At 35.2% G+C, this 14,902-nt stretch overlaps 1 protein-coding gene across 6 annotated transcripts in view; it reads left to right on the forward strand.

The window, feature by feature from the left end:
* The window catches only part of AGO1 (protein argonaute-1), a 57,249-nt gene that overhangs the window by 35,246 nt on the left and 7,101 nt on the right, over positions 1–14,902 (forward strand). For all 6 annotated transcript variants that reach the window (XM_074172102.1, XM_074172101.1, XM_074172103.1 and 3 more), the window contains 5 exons: positions 889–1,022; positions 1,942–2,126; positions 2,184–2,350; positions 6,587–7,105; positions 9,820–10,019. In XM_074172102.1, coding sequence (XP_074028203.1) covers positions 889–1,022; positions 1,942–2,126; positions 2,184–2,350; positions 6,587–7,105; positions 9,820–10,019 — 1,205 coding nt within the window. The remainder of the gene's footprint in view (positions 1–888; positions 1,023–1,941; positions 2,127–2,183; positions 2,351–6,586; positions 7,106–9,819; positions 10,020–14,902) is intronic.

The raw sequence follows: 14,902 nt of genomic DNA on the forward strand, positions 1-14,902 counted from the left end.
TTCAGTACATTCTAAAGTTTTTTTAAAAATCCTTGGTTTTGAATAAACCTCCGTGAAAATGGAAATAGTAGAGCATTTTTAGTAATGTTTCTTTGAGTTGATGTATATTTCACCTAATGTTATCTCTTCAGCACGCACTGTATTTCCATTTGACTTCTGTTCGTAAAAATGTTAGAATGACCTTCATTCAAAATATATATTGACAACAAGATTTTAAATGTTAATCTAGTAGAAAATATATTCGTGAATTGGTGGTTTCTTTGACATTAATATAATCAACAATGATGAATACTGTTCATAATTAGATATTATTTTCATGAACATTCAGTTTAACCAAAAAATACAAAGCTCATAGAACCTCATAACTGGCGGTTTCCTGTACTATTAAATTTTTTGGTACTTACCCTGACCACCGGAGGGCGATAGCAGTGTCATTATTTGATGTGAATATCAACAGAATTGGGAAGCTAACAGTCAGGTCATATCGAAGTCGGGATGTATGCCAAAATCAAATTAAAAACCTGACTAGTTTGTAGCGACTGCTACCTAGTTCTGTTGGTAATCACATTGAATACTGACATCGTACTGCCATCGCCCTCTAGTGGTCAGGGTAGGTACTAAAATTTTACAGTACACGAAAATGCCAGTTCTCTGAGCTTCTATGGTCTTTGCATTCTTTGGTTGAACTCAACACATTGAAAAATATCGATGAAAAGTAAAAACTAAAATTGATGTATTTCCATATCAAGCTCTGTGCGCTCTATTTGGCATACAGACCGAAATATTTCATAACCAGAAAAATTTGCAAGTGATTATTAAAAGAGTCATCAAAATGGTGCAAAAGTATTTTTTTTTTGGATATGTTATAACTGTATACGATTTTTACAGAGTAAACAACAAGCCATGCCCAATCAGGGGGTTTGGGACATGCGTGGAAAACAATTTTTCACTGGAGTGGAAATCCGAGTTTGGGCTATTGCCTGTTTTGCACCCCAGCGTACAGTGAGAGAGGATGCTCTCAGGTGAGAATTAGAACGACAATCTTTTGAATTGGATGATAATTTTCCTTCTTAGTGTTACTAGGGCATATGTGCTACTTTAGTAATACGAATCAGAATTTTTTATTTGTCATATACACTTTAACAAATTGAGGTACTAGTTGTTCGAGGCCTGTCCAAAAAATAAGGTGAATGTTGAACAATTCATGGCTTTCCCATCGTGATAATGCACACGCTCATTTGTCATTGCTTGTTTGTAATTTTTTGTCCAAAAACAATGGCGTAATCATGCCTCAGCCACCTTATTCACCAGATTTGGCCCCCTGCGACTTTTCTTGTTAGAGTGAACTACGACCACAATTGAATTCACCATACCATCGATAAACACTGGTCCTTGATGGAGCTTCATCGCCAAAAATTGAATTAAGTTCATCCATGCATTGTTGCTGAGTTAATCCACGTCGAAAGTTGTGAAAAATAATCGCCATTTTTGGGCCGAGAATCTTTAAAGTTACTGTAAACAACACAAATAGCGCCCATATGTCTAAACGTTCTGATTAAGTGTAAGCTCAAAAATGTCCTACTTTACGATAGAGCTTTCAGTTGCCAGATTGCAACAATAGGGTTGCCAAATCTCGAAACATAAACGACAACCCTCATATGGAGTTGCTCTGAATTATAAAACTTTGTACTTCGGGGATATGTGAAATTCTAGATTATTGTAGTACACTGTGGCAAATATAACTTTAAACAAATTTCAGATTATTGTAAATCTAATATAAAATCTAGGATGGAAAATCTCAACACCAATTAATGCCATGAAGTTTTATACAGTACTTTTAATATGCAGCTGTCATTAACTGTTAAAATCAATTTTTTTCATACTTGAATTCAGCTCTATTCTCACTGCCTCCTCAATAACGTGTTTGCTTCTTGTTTCTAGAAATTTCACTCAACAGCTTCAGAAAATATCTAATGATGCAGGCATGCCAATCATTGGTCAACCTTGCTTTTGTAAATATGCCACAGGTCCGGACCAGGTTGAACCAATGTTCCGGTATTTGAAATCGACCTTCCAGTCCTTGCAGCTTGTTGTTGTGGTATTGCCAGGGAAAACGCCAGTGTACGGTAAGGAAGTTGCAGCTGAAATCTAAAATGTTGATATTCAGAAAATGTTTATTTCAGCTGAAGTGAAAAGGGTTGGCGACACGGTATTAGGAATGGCCACCCAATGTGTTCAAGCCAAAAATGTTAATAAGACTTCACCGCAAACACTGTCCAATTTATGCCTGAAAATTAATGTTAAGCTTGGAGGAATCAACAGCATTTTAGTGCCGTCAATAAGACCAAAGGTTGGTAATACACATTCTTATTTTAGTCTATAACTTGAGATGAACATGTTTTGACTCACTTCTCTGTTTCATAAACTCCCCTTATATTCTCTCTGTTCATCAACAACATATACTAAATATCATAAAAATAAATGCATGAGGTCGTTTAATTTCGATGTAGATTTCTATGGGTTGAACAAAGCCTGAAAAAACGGTAACTAATCTTTCATCAAGTTTTTTACAAACTGTAGGTTTTCGGCTAAAATGAATAATCTGAAAGTGTCGAGTTTGTACATTCTATGCAGTTCTTGCTCAGCAATTAAATTGGAAATATTGTGCTTTAACATGGAACGCCATCACTTTCCATTGGCTGAGATGAATAGAGCTGTAGGGCTTCTTCAAGGTGGCATGCGACAAAATGATGTAGCTCTTCGTTTGGGGGTCTCCCAAAGTGTTATCAGTCGATTGTGGCGGCGTTTCCGTGAAACTGGCAGTCCAGCCGAACAACACCCAGGGCGAGGACGCGCTACAACTGCAGTTCAAGACCGATTTTCGGTCTTAACCGCAAGAAGACAACCGACAATCACACCACCTGAGTTGGTTAATGTGTTGCAGCAGACGCACCAGGTAACCATTGGTCGTGATACTGTCAGAAATCGACTGCATGAAGCAGATCTCCACAACAGAAGGCCACTTAGATGTCCACCTTTGTCGAGAGGCAATCGCGGTAGAAGATTAGAGTGGTGTCAAGAACATCAAAACTGGGATGCAAATGATTGGGCCACAGTTTTGTTTACAGACGAATCCAGATTTGGATTTCATCCAGATTCTCGTCGAGTAAGACTGTGGAGACGACCTGGAAATAATGAACGTTTGAGACACGTCCAGGAAGTCCACACATACAGAGGTGGTACAGTAATGCTATGGGGCGGAATCATGATCGGCGGCAGAACCGATCTCGTTTTTCCAAATCGCTCCCGCACAGCTCGACAGTACCTCGACACCATTCTTCTACCTATCGTCCGTCCGTTTGCTGGTGCTGTTGGTGAAAACTTCCACCTAATGCACGACAATGCTCGTCCACATGTCGCGCGTCTAGTGACTGACTGGCTCACCAACGAAGGAGTTGATGTATTGCCATGGCCAGCACAATCACCGGACCTGAATCCCATCGAGCATGTGTGGGACATGCTTCAACGAAGAATTACTCCGCATATGGGGAACATTCACACAACGTTTCAATTGAGAGAGCTTTTAATCGCTGAATGGGCAAATGTACCTCAACAAGACATTGACAATCTCATTTTGTCGATGCACGATAGATGTAGGGCCGTAATAAACCAGTGTGGAGGCCATACTTTGTACTGATTCCAATTTTTTTTGTATTATGAATTTTTTTCGGGGTGCCAAAGAAGAGCCCTATTTTTTTTTTAGTTTTGCTTATATGCGCACTCAGTATTTTTGACCATTTAATAAATTTTGTTGTAAGTTACATTCGTTTAATAATCACCCGTCAACTTTTTTTTCCCTAAAGCAATCTAAAAAAAAATTATTGCCATTTTTAAAAATATCCCTAGACTTTTCCGATGTGTGTATATATAGTGAAATTATATTACTTGCTGATGATCTGAAGGTTTTGCGTGTCATAGAGTCAACTAACGATAACCAGATACTACAATATTATTTGAATAAACTAGCTCTCTGGTGTTCTTCAAATAATCTTCCACTCAATTTGAGTAAATATAAATGAACCACCTTTTGTAAAAACCATACCATTCTTGACCACAATTACTTGGGCCAGGAGGTACAGGTGTCAGGCACTCAGAATGTCACAATAGTGGTACCAAGACTGAACCCTGTTGAACCCCTGTATTTATTATTCTAGACTCTGATTTCACATTATTCACTATTCTTGTTTGTGTTCTGTTTATTAACTTTGATGTTACCCATTGAAGCGGAACACCCCTAACTCTTAACCCTTCCAATTTCATGATTAACAAATTATGATCAATAGTATGAAAGGCAATACTGAAGCCATAGAACACTCCTAGAAAATTATTTTTTTCGTTCAGTACACTGTAGATGAACTCCAGGCAATCAGAAATTGCCGAGCTGGATGATTTATGCTTACAGAAACAATTCTGATTTATTTATTTATTTCATACACTATTCTACAGAATGAACCCTATTACAGAATAGGGAGTAACAGTGGCATTTACAAATATGTACTTACATAATATAATTTGTGAATCTATATAAAAAAATAAAATAAAATCAGAACTGTCAGTTAGTTAAGAAATGTCGTTTGATTTTTATAATCTGGCAGTTGAATATATCTAGGACATATGATGGAATCGGCCGATACTTGATGAAAATCCATAACTAACGTATTCCAAAAACACTTTATTGTGAGATTTTCACTAGATTGTTTTACAAAAACGCAACACGTGTTTCGCCATACAGTGGCTTCATCTGGCGTGCCTTTCAACACGACACGCCAGATGAAGCCATTGTATGGTGAAACACGTGTTGCGTTTTTGTAAAACAATCTAGTGAAAATCTCACAATAAAGTGTTTTTGGAATACGTTATCTAGGACATGACTAACAGAATTAGAGGTATCACACATTGTATAAATTGCAGATTTTTTTCCTTATATTTGTATGCAGAGTGTTGAGATAAGAGATAAAATCTGACACTATTTCTAGATGACCGTCTATGAACCCAAAAATTCGACATATGTAACAATTGAGAGCAGAGCATATTGCTTATGACTTTGAATAAAAAAGAAATGATTAATATTTACGCCTTACCTCGAGACTACAAAAATTGTGAGTTTCAAGCAATTCATAATAGGGTATTCCTACAATAGGATACGTACCTTCAGGTTTAAAAGATATATATTTTAGGAAGCGCCTCTGTAGGGCTTCTAGTTGATTTATATGAATCTGATAGTGAAATGAAGTAATTTCAATGTTGAAGCTTTTTCGAAGTCTTTTGTATTTCTAACTAAGAATCCATACATGCGATAAGAGTAGTGTCAATATGTTTATTGAAAGAGAGGGATGAATCAAAAGTAACACCTAGATCAGTGAGTGTGTCAGGACGCTCTAGAACTTGATTGTTTATGACGTAGTTGTATAAATTCATTTTCAGTGAATAGAATAGAAGTTTATTCATCACTAAAGTTCACATGTACAACATAAAAAAAGTGTAAATACATGAAACTTATTGGACTAGTCACAAAGAGAGCTTAAAAGTAATTAAAATTTACAAGATTATACATATACATTTTTGATAAGTAAAATATTAAAATATACAATGAACATCAACAATTTAAAAATTCTTGAAGAGAGTAGAACACCTTGTTTTTTAAAAATTCATTCAACCAACATTTTAGTTCATTCCTTCTCATTAAACTTAACTCAGGATGAATAGTCATGAGTTTCTTATAACATTTAATACCTTGATATACATGGTAATCTTGACCAACTCCTAATCGTGAGTATGGCTGGTATAATCTTTCACTGTTTCTTGTACATTGTACATTCTTGTGAGTAAGACATTACATTACATTTGGATATGTTGAGAGATTGATTAATCTTCCAACACCATGTAGCAACATGATTCAAATTCAGGGCGAGACGTTCGCAATCATTAGAACATGTTATATTGTGATAGAGTTTCAAATCATCTGTGTATAAAAGGAAATTGACATCAATCTCAGCTCCGATATTAATGAACATATTGAGTAGTAGGGGTCCTAGATTTGATCCTTGTGTTACACCATATGTGGCTATATATTCGATAAACTTGAGGGTTAAAATATTCATTGGATAACCCAAAAGTCGAAAGATTGTTGAGCAAGATACTGTGGTCAAGTCTGTCGAACGCTTTAGAAAAATCATTGTAGCTCAAAGTGTTTGAAACTTGGTCAGTCCATTACAAAGATATGCTTTGAATGGTTTAGGGATTTGACTATGTATGCATATAGCTTTATAGCTATGTATGTCACGAGCAGAGCCCTTATTTTAGAATACAGGTATACATTTTGATTCCTGGACATCTGGAAATATTCCAGACGTGAAAGATTCATTTAATGAATATGATATAATTTCTGCTACAAAATTACAGACAGATTTAGGAACTTTCCCATTTATGTCATCTATGTCAGCAGACTTGTATGAAGCTTCGACTGCGTATACCAATAAACAGACTCCCTTCTGAGCTTAACCTAAGTAAAAATTGTAATTTTCAGATATTCAATGAACCAGTGATATTCCTTGGAGCTGATGTGACTCATCCGCCAGCTGGCGACAACAAGAAACCCTCAATAGCAGCAGTGGTTGGCTCTATGGATGCCCACCCATCACGATATGCAGCTACTGTTCGTGTCCAGCAACATCGACAAGAAATCATTCAAGAACTCAGTTCGATGGTGCGGGAACTCCTCATAATGTTTTACAAATCGACGGGCGGCTACAAACCTCATCGTATCATTTTATATCGAGATGGAGTGTCTGAGGGACAGTTCCTTCAGCTACTCCAGCATGAACTTACGGCCATTCGTGAAGCTTGTATCAAGCTTGAGTCCGATTATAAGCCGGGAATAACCTTCATTGTGGTACAGAAGAGACATCACACCAGGTTGTTCTGTTCTGATAAAAAAGAACAGAGTGGCAAAAGCGGGAATATCCCTGCCGGTACCACAGTAGATGTTGGAATAACTCATCCGACAGAATTTGATTTCTATCTTTGCAGTCATCAGGGTATTCAGGTGAGGCTTTGTTCAAATATTAATTTTTTTAGAGTAGTTTGAAATGAAAGAAAACATCCTACACCAATAATTTTGTCGCGTTTTCTGAGACAGTCTTAGTCATCTCTTAGAACAGAGGTTCTCAAACATATTTTGTCTACCGCCTACTTCAAGAATTATTTTCTAGCGCCCCCAAATTTTTTTACTTTACTACATCTTGAGAATCACAATCACAGTCATTATTTTAATAATTAAATTATGTGTGTAATGTGAAAATAAGATTTTCTGATGAGCGTAATGTAAAACACCATTTTGTAATATTAGGAAAACTTTTATTCATGTTATTAAAACAAACATTTTTAGTTTTATTTTTATTTCCTCGTTCGTTATCAGTTCTATGAGTTCTTCTTCCAACTGGAGTGATCCTGCTGTGTTGACATTTGAAAAAGGATCCAACACCCAGTCCGGTATTTCCAATTTTAAAATGTCCTGGACTGTTTACTGCCAAATTTTGGCAGTAAACAAGCAAGTCGTCGTTGTTGAAGGATACTGCTGAAAAATTACGAAAATTTCGAAACTCACGTCTGCCGATATTATTCTTGTATAGGAGCAATTTGGCTACAAAAGCAGCAATGACATTTTTTGGTTTAATCAAATTCAAGTCATCACCTTGAAATTGGAGATTGACATCATTAAATAATTTATAAAGGCCTGTCAAGTACGCAATATCATTCTTTGAAGTGATGAGGTTGTCGTGCAATTCTTTGTCTTTGTTTTCCAAGGACTCTATTACAGAGTCAAATACATTGTAAAATCGAGTCAGGCAGTTATCTTTGATAACCAGCGCACTTCTGTGTGAAATAGCAATCGGTTGAAATCATCATGCATTTTATTACATTAGAAAATGGATGGATTTGTGGGATTTTCAATAAATACATATTTTATATATTCCGCGCTATACTGCCGTTTCTTCTTTTTTGCTTCTGACATAATTTTGTCTTCAAAAATGCCGAAGTAAAGAATTGAGTATTAAAAACTTGCTAATGACACCACTCACAGTATTTACCACCGCACATACAGCAGTTTACCTAGCTAGTTGCTAACTAAATTGACTTGCTTTCGTAATATTGTCGAATGGCTGGATGGCGCGCGCGCTTTTATATGAGGCAGCGGGCGGGCCTACTTTCGAGAATGGAAACTAGAAACTTATCGCTTCACATTGAAGCTTACCGCCATCTATTGTACAGTTTGAGAACTATCAGACAGGAAATATTTACTGTCTAGTCCCCTAGATGGCGTTACACGAGGAAACGCGTGTTAAACGTGAAGGATCGATAAATACCGCGCTAATACCTCGCCGGATATTGATTTATATCCAACATACCTTTATTACAGACACATACACAGAAGTTTCGTTCAGATACAAACTGGAAGAAAAAACCCTTTATAAGATTGAAGTACATTAAAGGAAAAAATCCTTTTGAAACAACTGCTTCTGTATGAACTTGAAATCGTATACTTCAGTTTCGGGACAAGACATTTGTTTTGCTTCATCATCACCATTTTGGATAACATTACAAAAAAGCACTCATTCATTTCATTATGACCTTCTGCCACCAGAAGAGAAAATCTGCTCTTGTCACGATGACAATGTGTTTATATATTCGTATGGTCAGTTTAATCCCCGCCATTGGAATTTTATTGAAATTAAAAATTAAATATTTTTTTCCCAAAAAATGGTTTCTCATGAAAATATTCCCTTTTCACAAACAAGTACAAACTATTCCCATTTGTTTTGTTTGTTAGTCAAAAACTTACTACCAACAAGATTGGAAACTGCTCTTACAAGCAAATATACATCTTCTCAGAGTTATACCAAGATAGATTTTGTATTGACTTGTGACTGAGCAAAATATCGTTACTCATTGAACTGTTTTATTCTGACAAAAAAATGTTTGAATCAAATTTCAGTTGAATCATTGGATATTGGTAAAACTAGCAATGAAAAGATAAAATCCTTAATATTGAATTTTCTATAAATTGATGGATGTAGAAAGTTTCATTACTCTTTTATTTGTATAAGGACATTTTCAAACTTTTACATTAAAGTTTAATGTATAAGTTTGATGTATACATTAAAAGGTTAATGTATAAGGTTGGTGTATATATGAAAAGGTTAATGTATAAGTTTGATGTATACATTAAAAGTGCAATGTATAAGTTTGAAAATGTCCTTATAGGACGAAACTGCAGTATCGCTAGTTACAAATAAAAGTGGAAAAAAAACATAGAAAGTTTCATTTCTCTTTTCTTTGTATAAGGACATTTTCAAACTTATACATTAAAAGTTCAATGTATACATTAAAAGTTCAATGTATAATTTTGAAAATGTCCTTATAGGACGAAACTGCAGTAACGTTAGTTACAAATAAAAGTGGAAAAAAAACAGAAAGTTTCATTTCTCTTTTCTTTGTATAAGAACATTTTCAAACTTATACATTAATGGTTTAATGTATACATTAAAAGTTCGATGTACATATTAAAAGTTTAATGTATAAGTTATATACATATACATTAAAATTTCAATGTATAAGTTTGATAATGTCCATATAGGACGAAACTGCAGTAACGTTAGTTACAAATTAAGGTGGTAAAAGACATAGAAAGTTTCAGTTCTCTTTTCTTTATTAAATTTTCTGGTTTTTCAGATAGTAAGCATAGATTTATTATTTCAGGGTACTTCGAGACCATCACATTATCATGTTCTTTGGGATGATTCTCACTTGGAGTCAGATGAGTTGCAATGTTTGACATATCAGTTATGTCATACTTATGTACGATGTACTCGTTCTGTCTCAATTCCTGCTCCCGCCTACTATGCTCATCTGGTGGCATTCAGGGCACGTTATCACTTGGTGGAAAAGGAACATGACAGGTAGGTGCAAAGTTTTCATTATTTTATATAATGTTTTGTCTGTTTTTATGAGTCCACTTCGAATTGTAACATCTCAGTGGAATATCTCAATTTGATTGATTTGAGAGCCATTTGAATTAGTACACTTTTGCCAACTCAAAACTAGTCGATTGATTCTGCCAGCATAAAAATTGGTTACTCGGGATTCGATGAAGTCGACGACGGCTGTTTTTGCCTGGTCCTGATTGGCAAAAGTTCTACCGGCGATAAAGTAAACGAAGTGTACATTTCGTCGATTTCCTCACAATAAGACTCTGCTGTGATGCTTTGGTCCGGTTGCGGAAAGTTATAGTGAATCACACCAGCTACTGACCACCATACAGTATACCTGGCTTTTTTTTGGTTGGTTTTAGCCTTCGGGAAGTGGCTGGGTGTCTCGTAGATGTTCAACCACTGTCCTGAACGTCTCCTGTTATCGTAGAGGATCCACTTTTCATCATACGCGACGATCCGATCCAAAAAAGGATTGCTTTGGTTGCGCAAAAGCAAAAGAGAACATACCTCAGGACGCGACAATTTCTGTCAATCGTTCAAATCGTGGGGGACACACTTTTTGAGCTTTTTGATCTTTCTAATACGTTTCAAACTACCAAAAACCGCATGGGAGCTGACACTAGTTTCTTCTGCAATCTCACGCACTGTTTGTAACGAGTCAATTTCCACCAGGATCTCTAACCTCGTTGTGGATTACTGTAGGTCGACCATTTCAGGGCTCATCTTTGATGCTGAAATCTCCTTAACAAATTTCGCTATATATCAGTATCACTGTGTACAGGCTGATTCACGGTGGATGGCACATTAGACGTTTCTGGTGAACCAGACAACGGATCACTTTGAAAATTTAATGGAGGGCATATTCGGACATTCTCTAGCCAACTAAAATATTTTCGACAATGCGGTGTTGCCTCTTCTATTAGAAAGCATGGGCAACTTTGATTTTTCAAATGGAACACTCTGTATATAATATTATTTTTGGAATCTCCAACAATTGCCCGACAACTTTTCTTGATATTTCCCTATACCTATCTGTTACCGTTTTCGAAATAAAAATTAATTTCAATTTTTTTCTTCGAAAATCATGACTTCTAAAAATGCCGATATCTTTTAGTTAAGAAGTACTATGATATCGAAATTTGGTTTGGAGTTAGGTGATACTTGGACACTTCCCACACGTCAGCCTAATCTCCGTTACTTCAATACAGGGTGGTACAAAAAATTAAGTTTTTTCGTTTGCTTGAAAAAGTTGCTGAAATTTGATTATTTTAAATGGAACACACTGTATATTATTGAAAATTCGGAAAGCTGCTGAAATTTGCTTTCTTTCTATGTATATCATACCTATACCTAACTAGTCAAGTTTCGGACTTATGAACAAATATTTGTGAAAATGTCCCTTCAGAATGGTATTTCCATTCGGTATTTGGTAAGCAGGCCATGATTACTATTTGACAGTAGCGTTGTGACATTCTCCTAATAATATCGACATTTTCGTCACTTCAGAAGTTGCAAATACCTTCAAAACGATGGAACAAAACTATTCAAACGAAGTTTGAAAGAATAGAAAAAATCGTCATTATTGGTCCAGTGAAAATCCTCACGTCACAAAAGAAGCCGGATTTCAAGAAAAATTTAGTTTTAATGTCTTCTGCATGTTGATGGACAACAAATTGAGGTACGTGATATACGAGGAGTCATTAACATCCAGAAGCTACCTGAATATTTTGGAGAATACTGTAGACAGTTTCGTGGATAATCTGCCACTCGAAGATTATCGAAACTGTTGGTACCAACTAGACGGAGCTCCTGCACATTGCACAAGAGAAGTGAGCGCAGAACTGGATAGACTATTTGACGATCGGTGGATGAGGCGCTTGGGACCATGGAATTGGCCAGCGAGATCACCCGATCTTAATCCATTAGATTTTTATTTGTGGGGAATGTTTAAAGAAAAAGTTTACAAAATACCCGTGCGTTCGAGAGATGAATTGTTAGAAAGGATTGCCCAAACATTTGAAGATTTGGATCCCAATGAAATCAGATCTGCCACCACGAAAGCAGTCAACACCCGCATTTTAAAGTGCTTGGAAGTGAACGGCCAGCGATTCGAACATATTTTGAAATATTCCACATGATTGTTTTACTTTTTTATAATTATTCATATCAATATTTCCAATTTCAAGTTTCTTGGTGCTTTTTTGAAGTTTATCCAAACATATTGAAATTGTTCTGAATTCGTATAAATTTCTTGAGGTTCATTGGCGGTAGATTCGGATACATTTCATTGAACTTTCTACATGTTCTGCTGATAATTTTGTCACACTGTCCAAAAATAATAAACAAATTCATAAGAACTTCGTTTGAATAGTTTTGAAGGTATTTGCAATTTCTGAAGTGACGAAAATGTCGATATTATTAGGAGAATGTCACAACGCTACTGTCAAATAGTAATCATGGCCTGCTTACCAAATACCGAATGGAAATACCATTCTGAAGGGACATTTTCACAAATAAATGTTCATAAGTCCGAAACTTGACTAGTTAGGTATAGGTATGATATACATAGAAAGAAAGCAAATTTCAGCAGCTTTCCGAATTTTCAATAATATACAGGGTGTTCCATTTAAAATAATCAAATTTCAGCAACTTTTTCAAGCAAACGAAAAAACTGTATTTTTTTACCACCCTGTATTGAAGTAACGGAGATTAGGCTGACGTGTGGGAAGTGTCCAAGTATCACCTAACTCCAAACCAAATTTCGATATCATAGTACTTCTTAACTAAAAGATATCGGCATTTTTAGAAGTCATGATTTTCGAAAAAAAAAATTGAAATTAATTTTTATTTCGAAAACGGTAACAGATAGGTATAGGGAAATATCAAGAAAAGTTGTCGGGCAATTGTTGGAGATTCCAAAAATAATATTATGTACAGAGTGTTCCATTTGAAAAATCAAAGTTGCTACTGCTTTCTAATAGAAGCGGCAACACCGCATTGTCGAAAATATTTTAGTTGGCTAGAGAATGTCCGAATATGCCCTCCATTAAATTTTCAAAGTGATCCGTTGCCTGGTTCACCAGAAACGTCTAATGTGCCATCCACCGTGAATCAGCCTGTAGAGTATACAAATTCTCTATCAACCCCCACCGTTAATTATAAAATTGATTCAAAAAGTATATATTAGGTCCACTCCTATATATAAAATATGTAAATGATTTTTATAGTGATCAGTTCGTTATGTATGCTAATGACACATCTTTAATGATAACTCACAAAAATATTAAAGCCACAGTTAATTAAGCGTCTGATGAAATAAAAAGAACCCAAAAGTGGTTCTCAGACAACGATCTCTTGTTAAATGAAAGAAAAACTGTGCTTTTACGTTTCAATCATTCAAGAACAACTCCAGATCACAGTTTACTAGTAACGCATATTGATACGATTTGTAAAAAGATATCCTCAATATCTTATTGTATTAAACAACCATAACCATAAGGTATATAGCAGGAGTTACTAGAAGTACAAGTTGCAAACTTATCTTCCGAAATCTCAGAATAATAATAATAATATTTATTCGTTCATAATGATCATAACATGATGACATAGAACAAGTCAATAATAAAAATAAAAAATAAATATGATAGATAAAATAAAATAAAATAAAATCTAAATATATAGATAGAAAACCCCGTTGATTGTAACAGTCGATTATATGATTGAAATCGTAGGTACATCAAAATTAAATATAATTATGAACTGAGCCACATTTGGTAATTGTGTTGGCATTCTAATCAACCCATGAAGGCATAAACCAATTATACATTACATAGGATCTTTCAAATACTCATCAACAGAGTAATAGGCTTTGTCAATTAAAAGTTGTTTCACATATTGTTTGAATTCCCTCAGCGACATTTCTCTAACATGAGTTGACAATTTATTAAATAATTTGATACCCATATAAAAAGGACTTGATTCGGTCCTGGCCAGTCTGTGAATTGGTATTTCCAATAAAGTTGAATTTCTTGTACTGTATTTGTTTCTATTCAATGGAGCAAACAATTGTCTGTCTGATTTTACAAACATCAGTATCTGGTAAATATAAATGCAAGGTAAGGTTAAAATTTTTAGGATTTTGAATAGTTCTTTACAGCTCGTGCGTCTACTTACTCTTAGAATATTTCTGACAGCTCTCTTTTGTAAAATAAACACCCTTTGCGCTTCACTAGATACACCCCAAGCTGATATGCTATATGAGATTAAAGAGTGAACATGTGCATGATAAAACATAAGTAATACAGATTTGTCCACAATTTTATTAAGTTGATACAGGCAATAGCACATTGGTGATATTTTTTTGCACATTTCATGAATGTGATGATTCCACTTACAATCTTCTGAGAGGTTAAGTCCCAAGAATTTAACTGATGTTACTTGTTTTAACGAACCATTTGATGCTTTTAAAAGTAAGCTGTGATCATACCCTTTTGGTGCATAACTAAATCTTACAAAAGAGGATTTTTTATCATTGCAAACTAATTTATTTTTGGAGAACCAATCTTGTGCTTTCAATATTTCTATATTAGCAGAGTCAACTGTAGCGGAGATGTTTGGTCCATTTACCAGTAAGGTTGTATCATCTGCATACATTACAACATCACCTGCAAAATCATTGACTTATATTATATAAAGCAATGGTCCCAGAATAGAACCTTGTGGCACTCCCATGGTATAATTACGGTGAATAGACTTAAACTTGTCTATCTCAACATATTGTGTTCTATTGCCCAGGTAACTTTCAAACCATTTATATGGAATGCCCCTAAATCCATACTTTTCTAATTTAT

Source organism: Leptinotarsa decemlineata, unplaced genomic scaffold, assembly GCF_025532065.1.
Source record: "Leptinotarsa decemlineata unplaced genomic scaffold, Ldec_3_MD MMD2_tig00000035_RagTag_RagTag, whole genome shotgun sequence".
Lineage (NCBI taxonomy): Eukaryota > Metazoa > Arthropoda > Insecta > Coleoptera > Chrysomelidae > Leptinotarsa > Leptinotarsa decemlineata.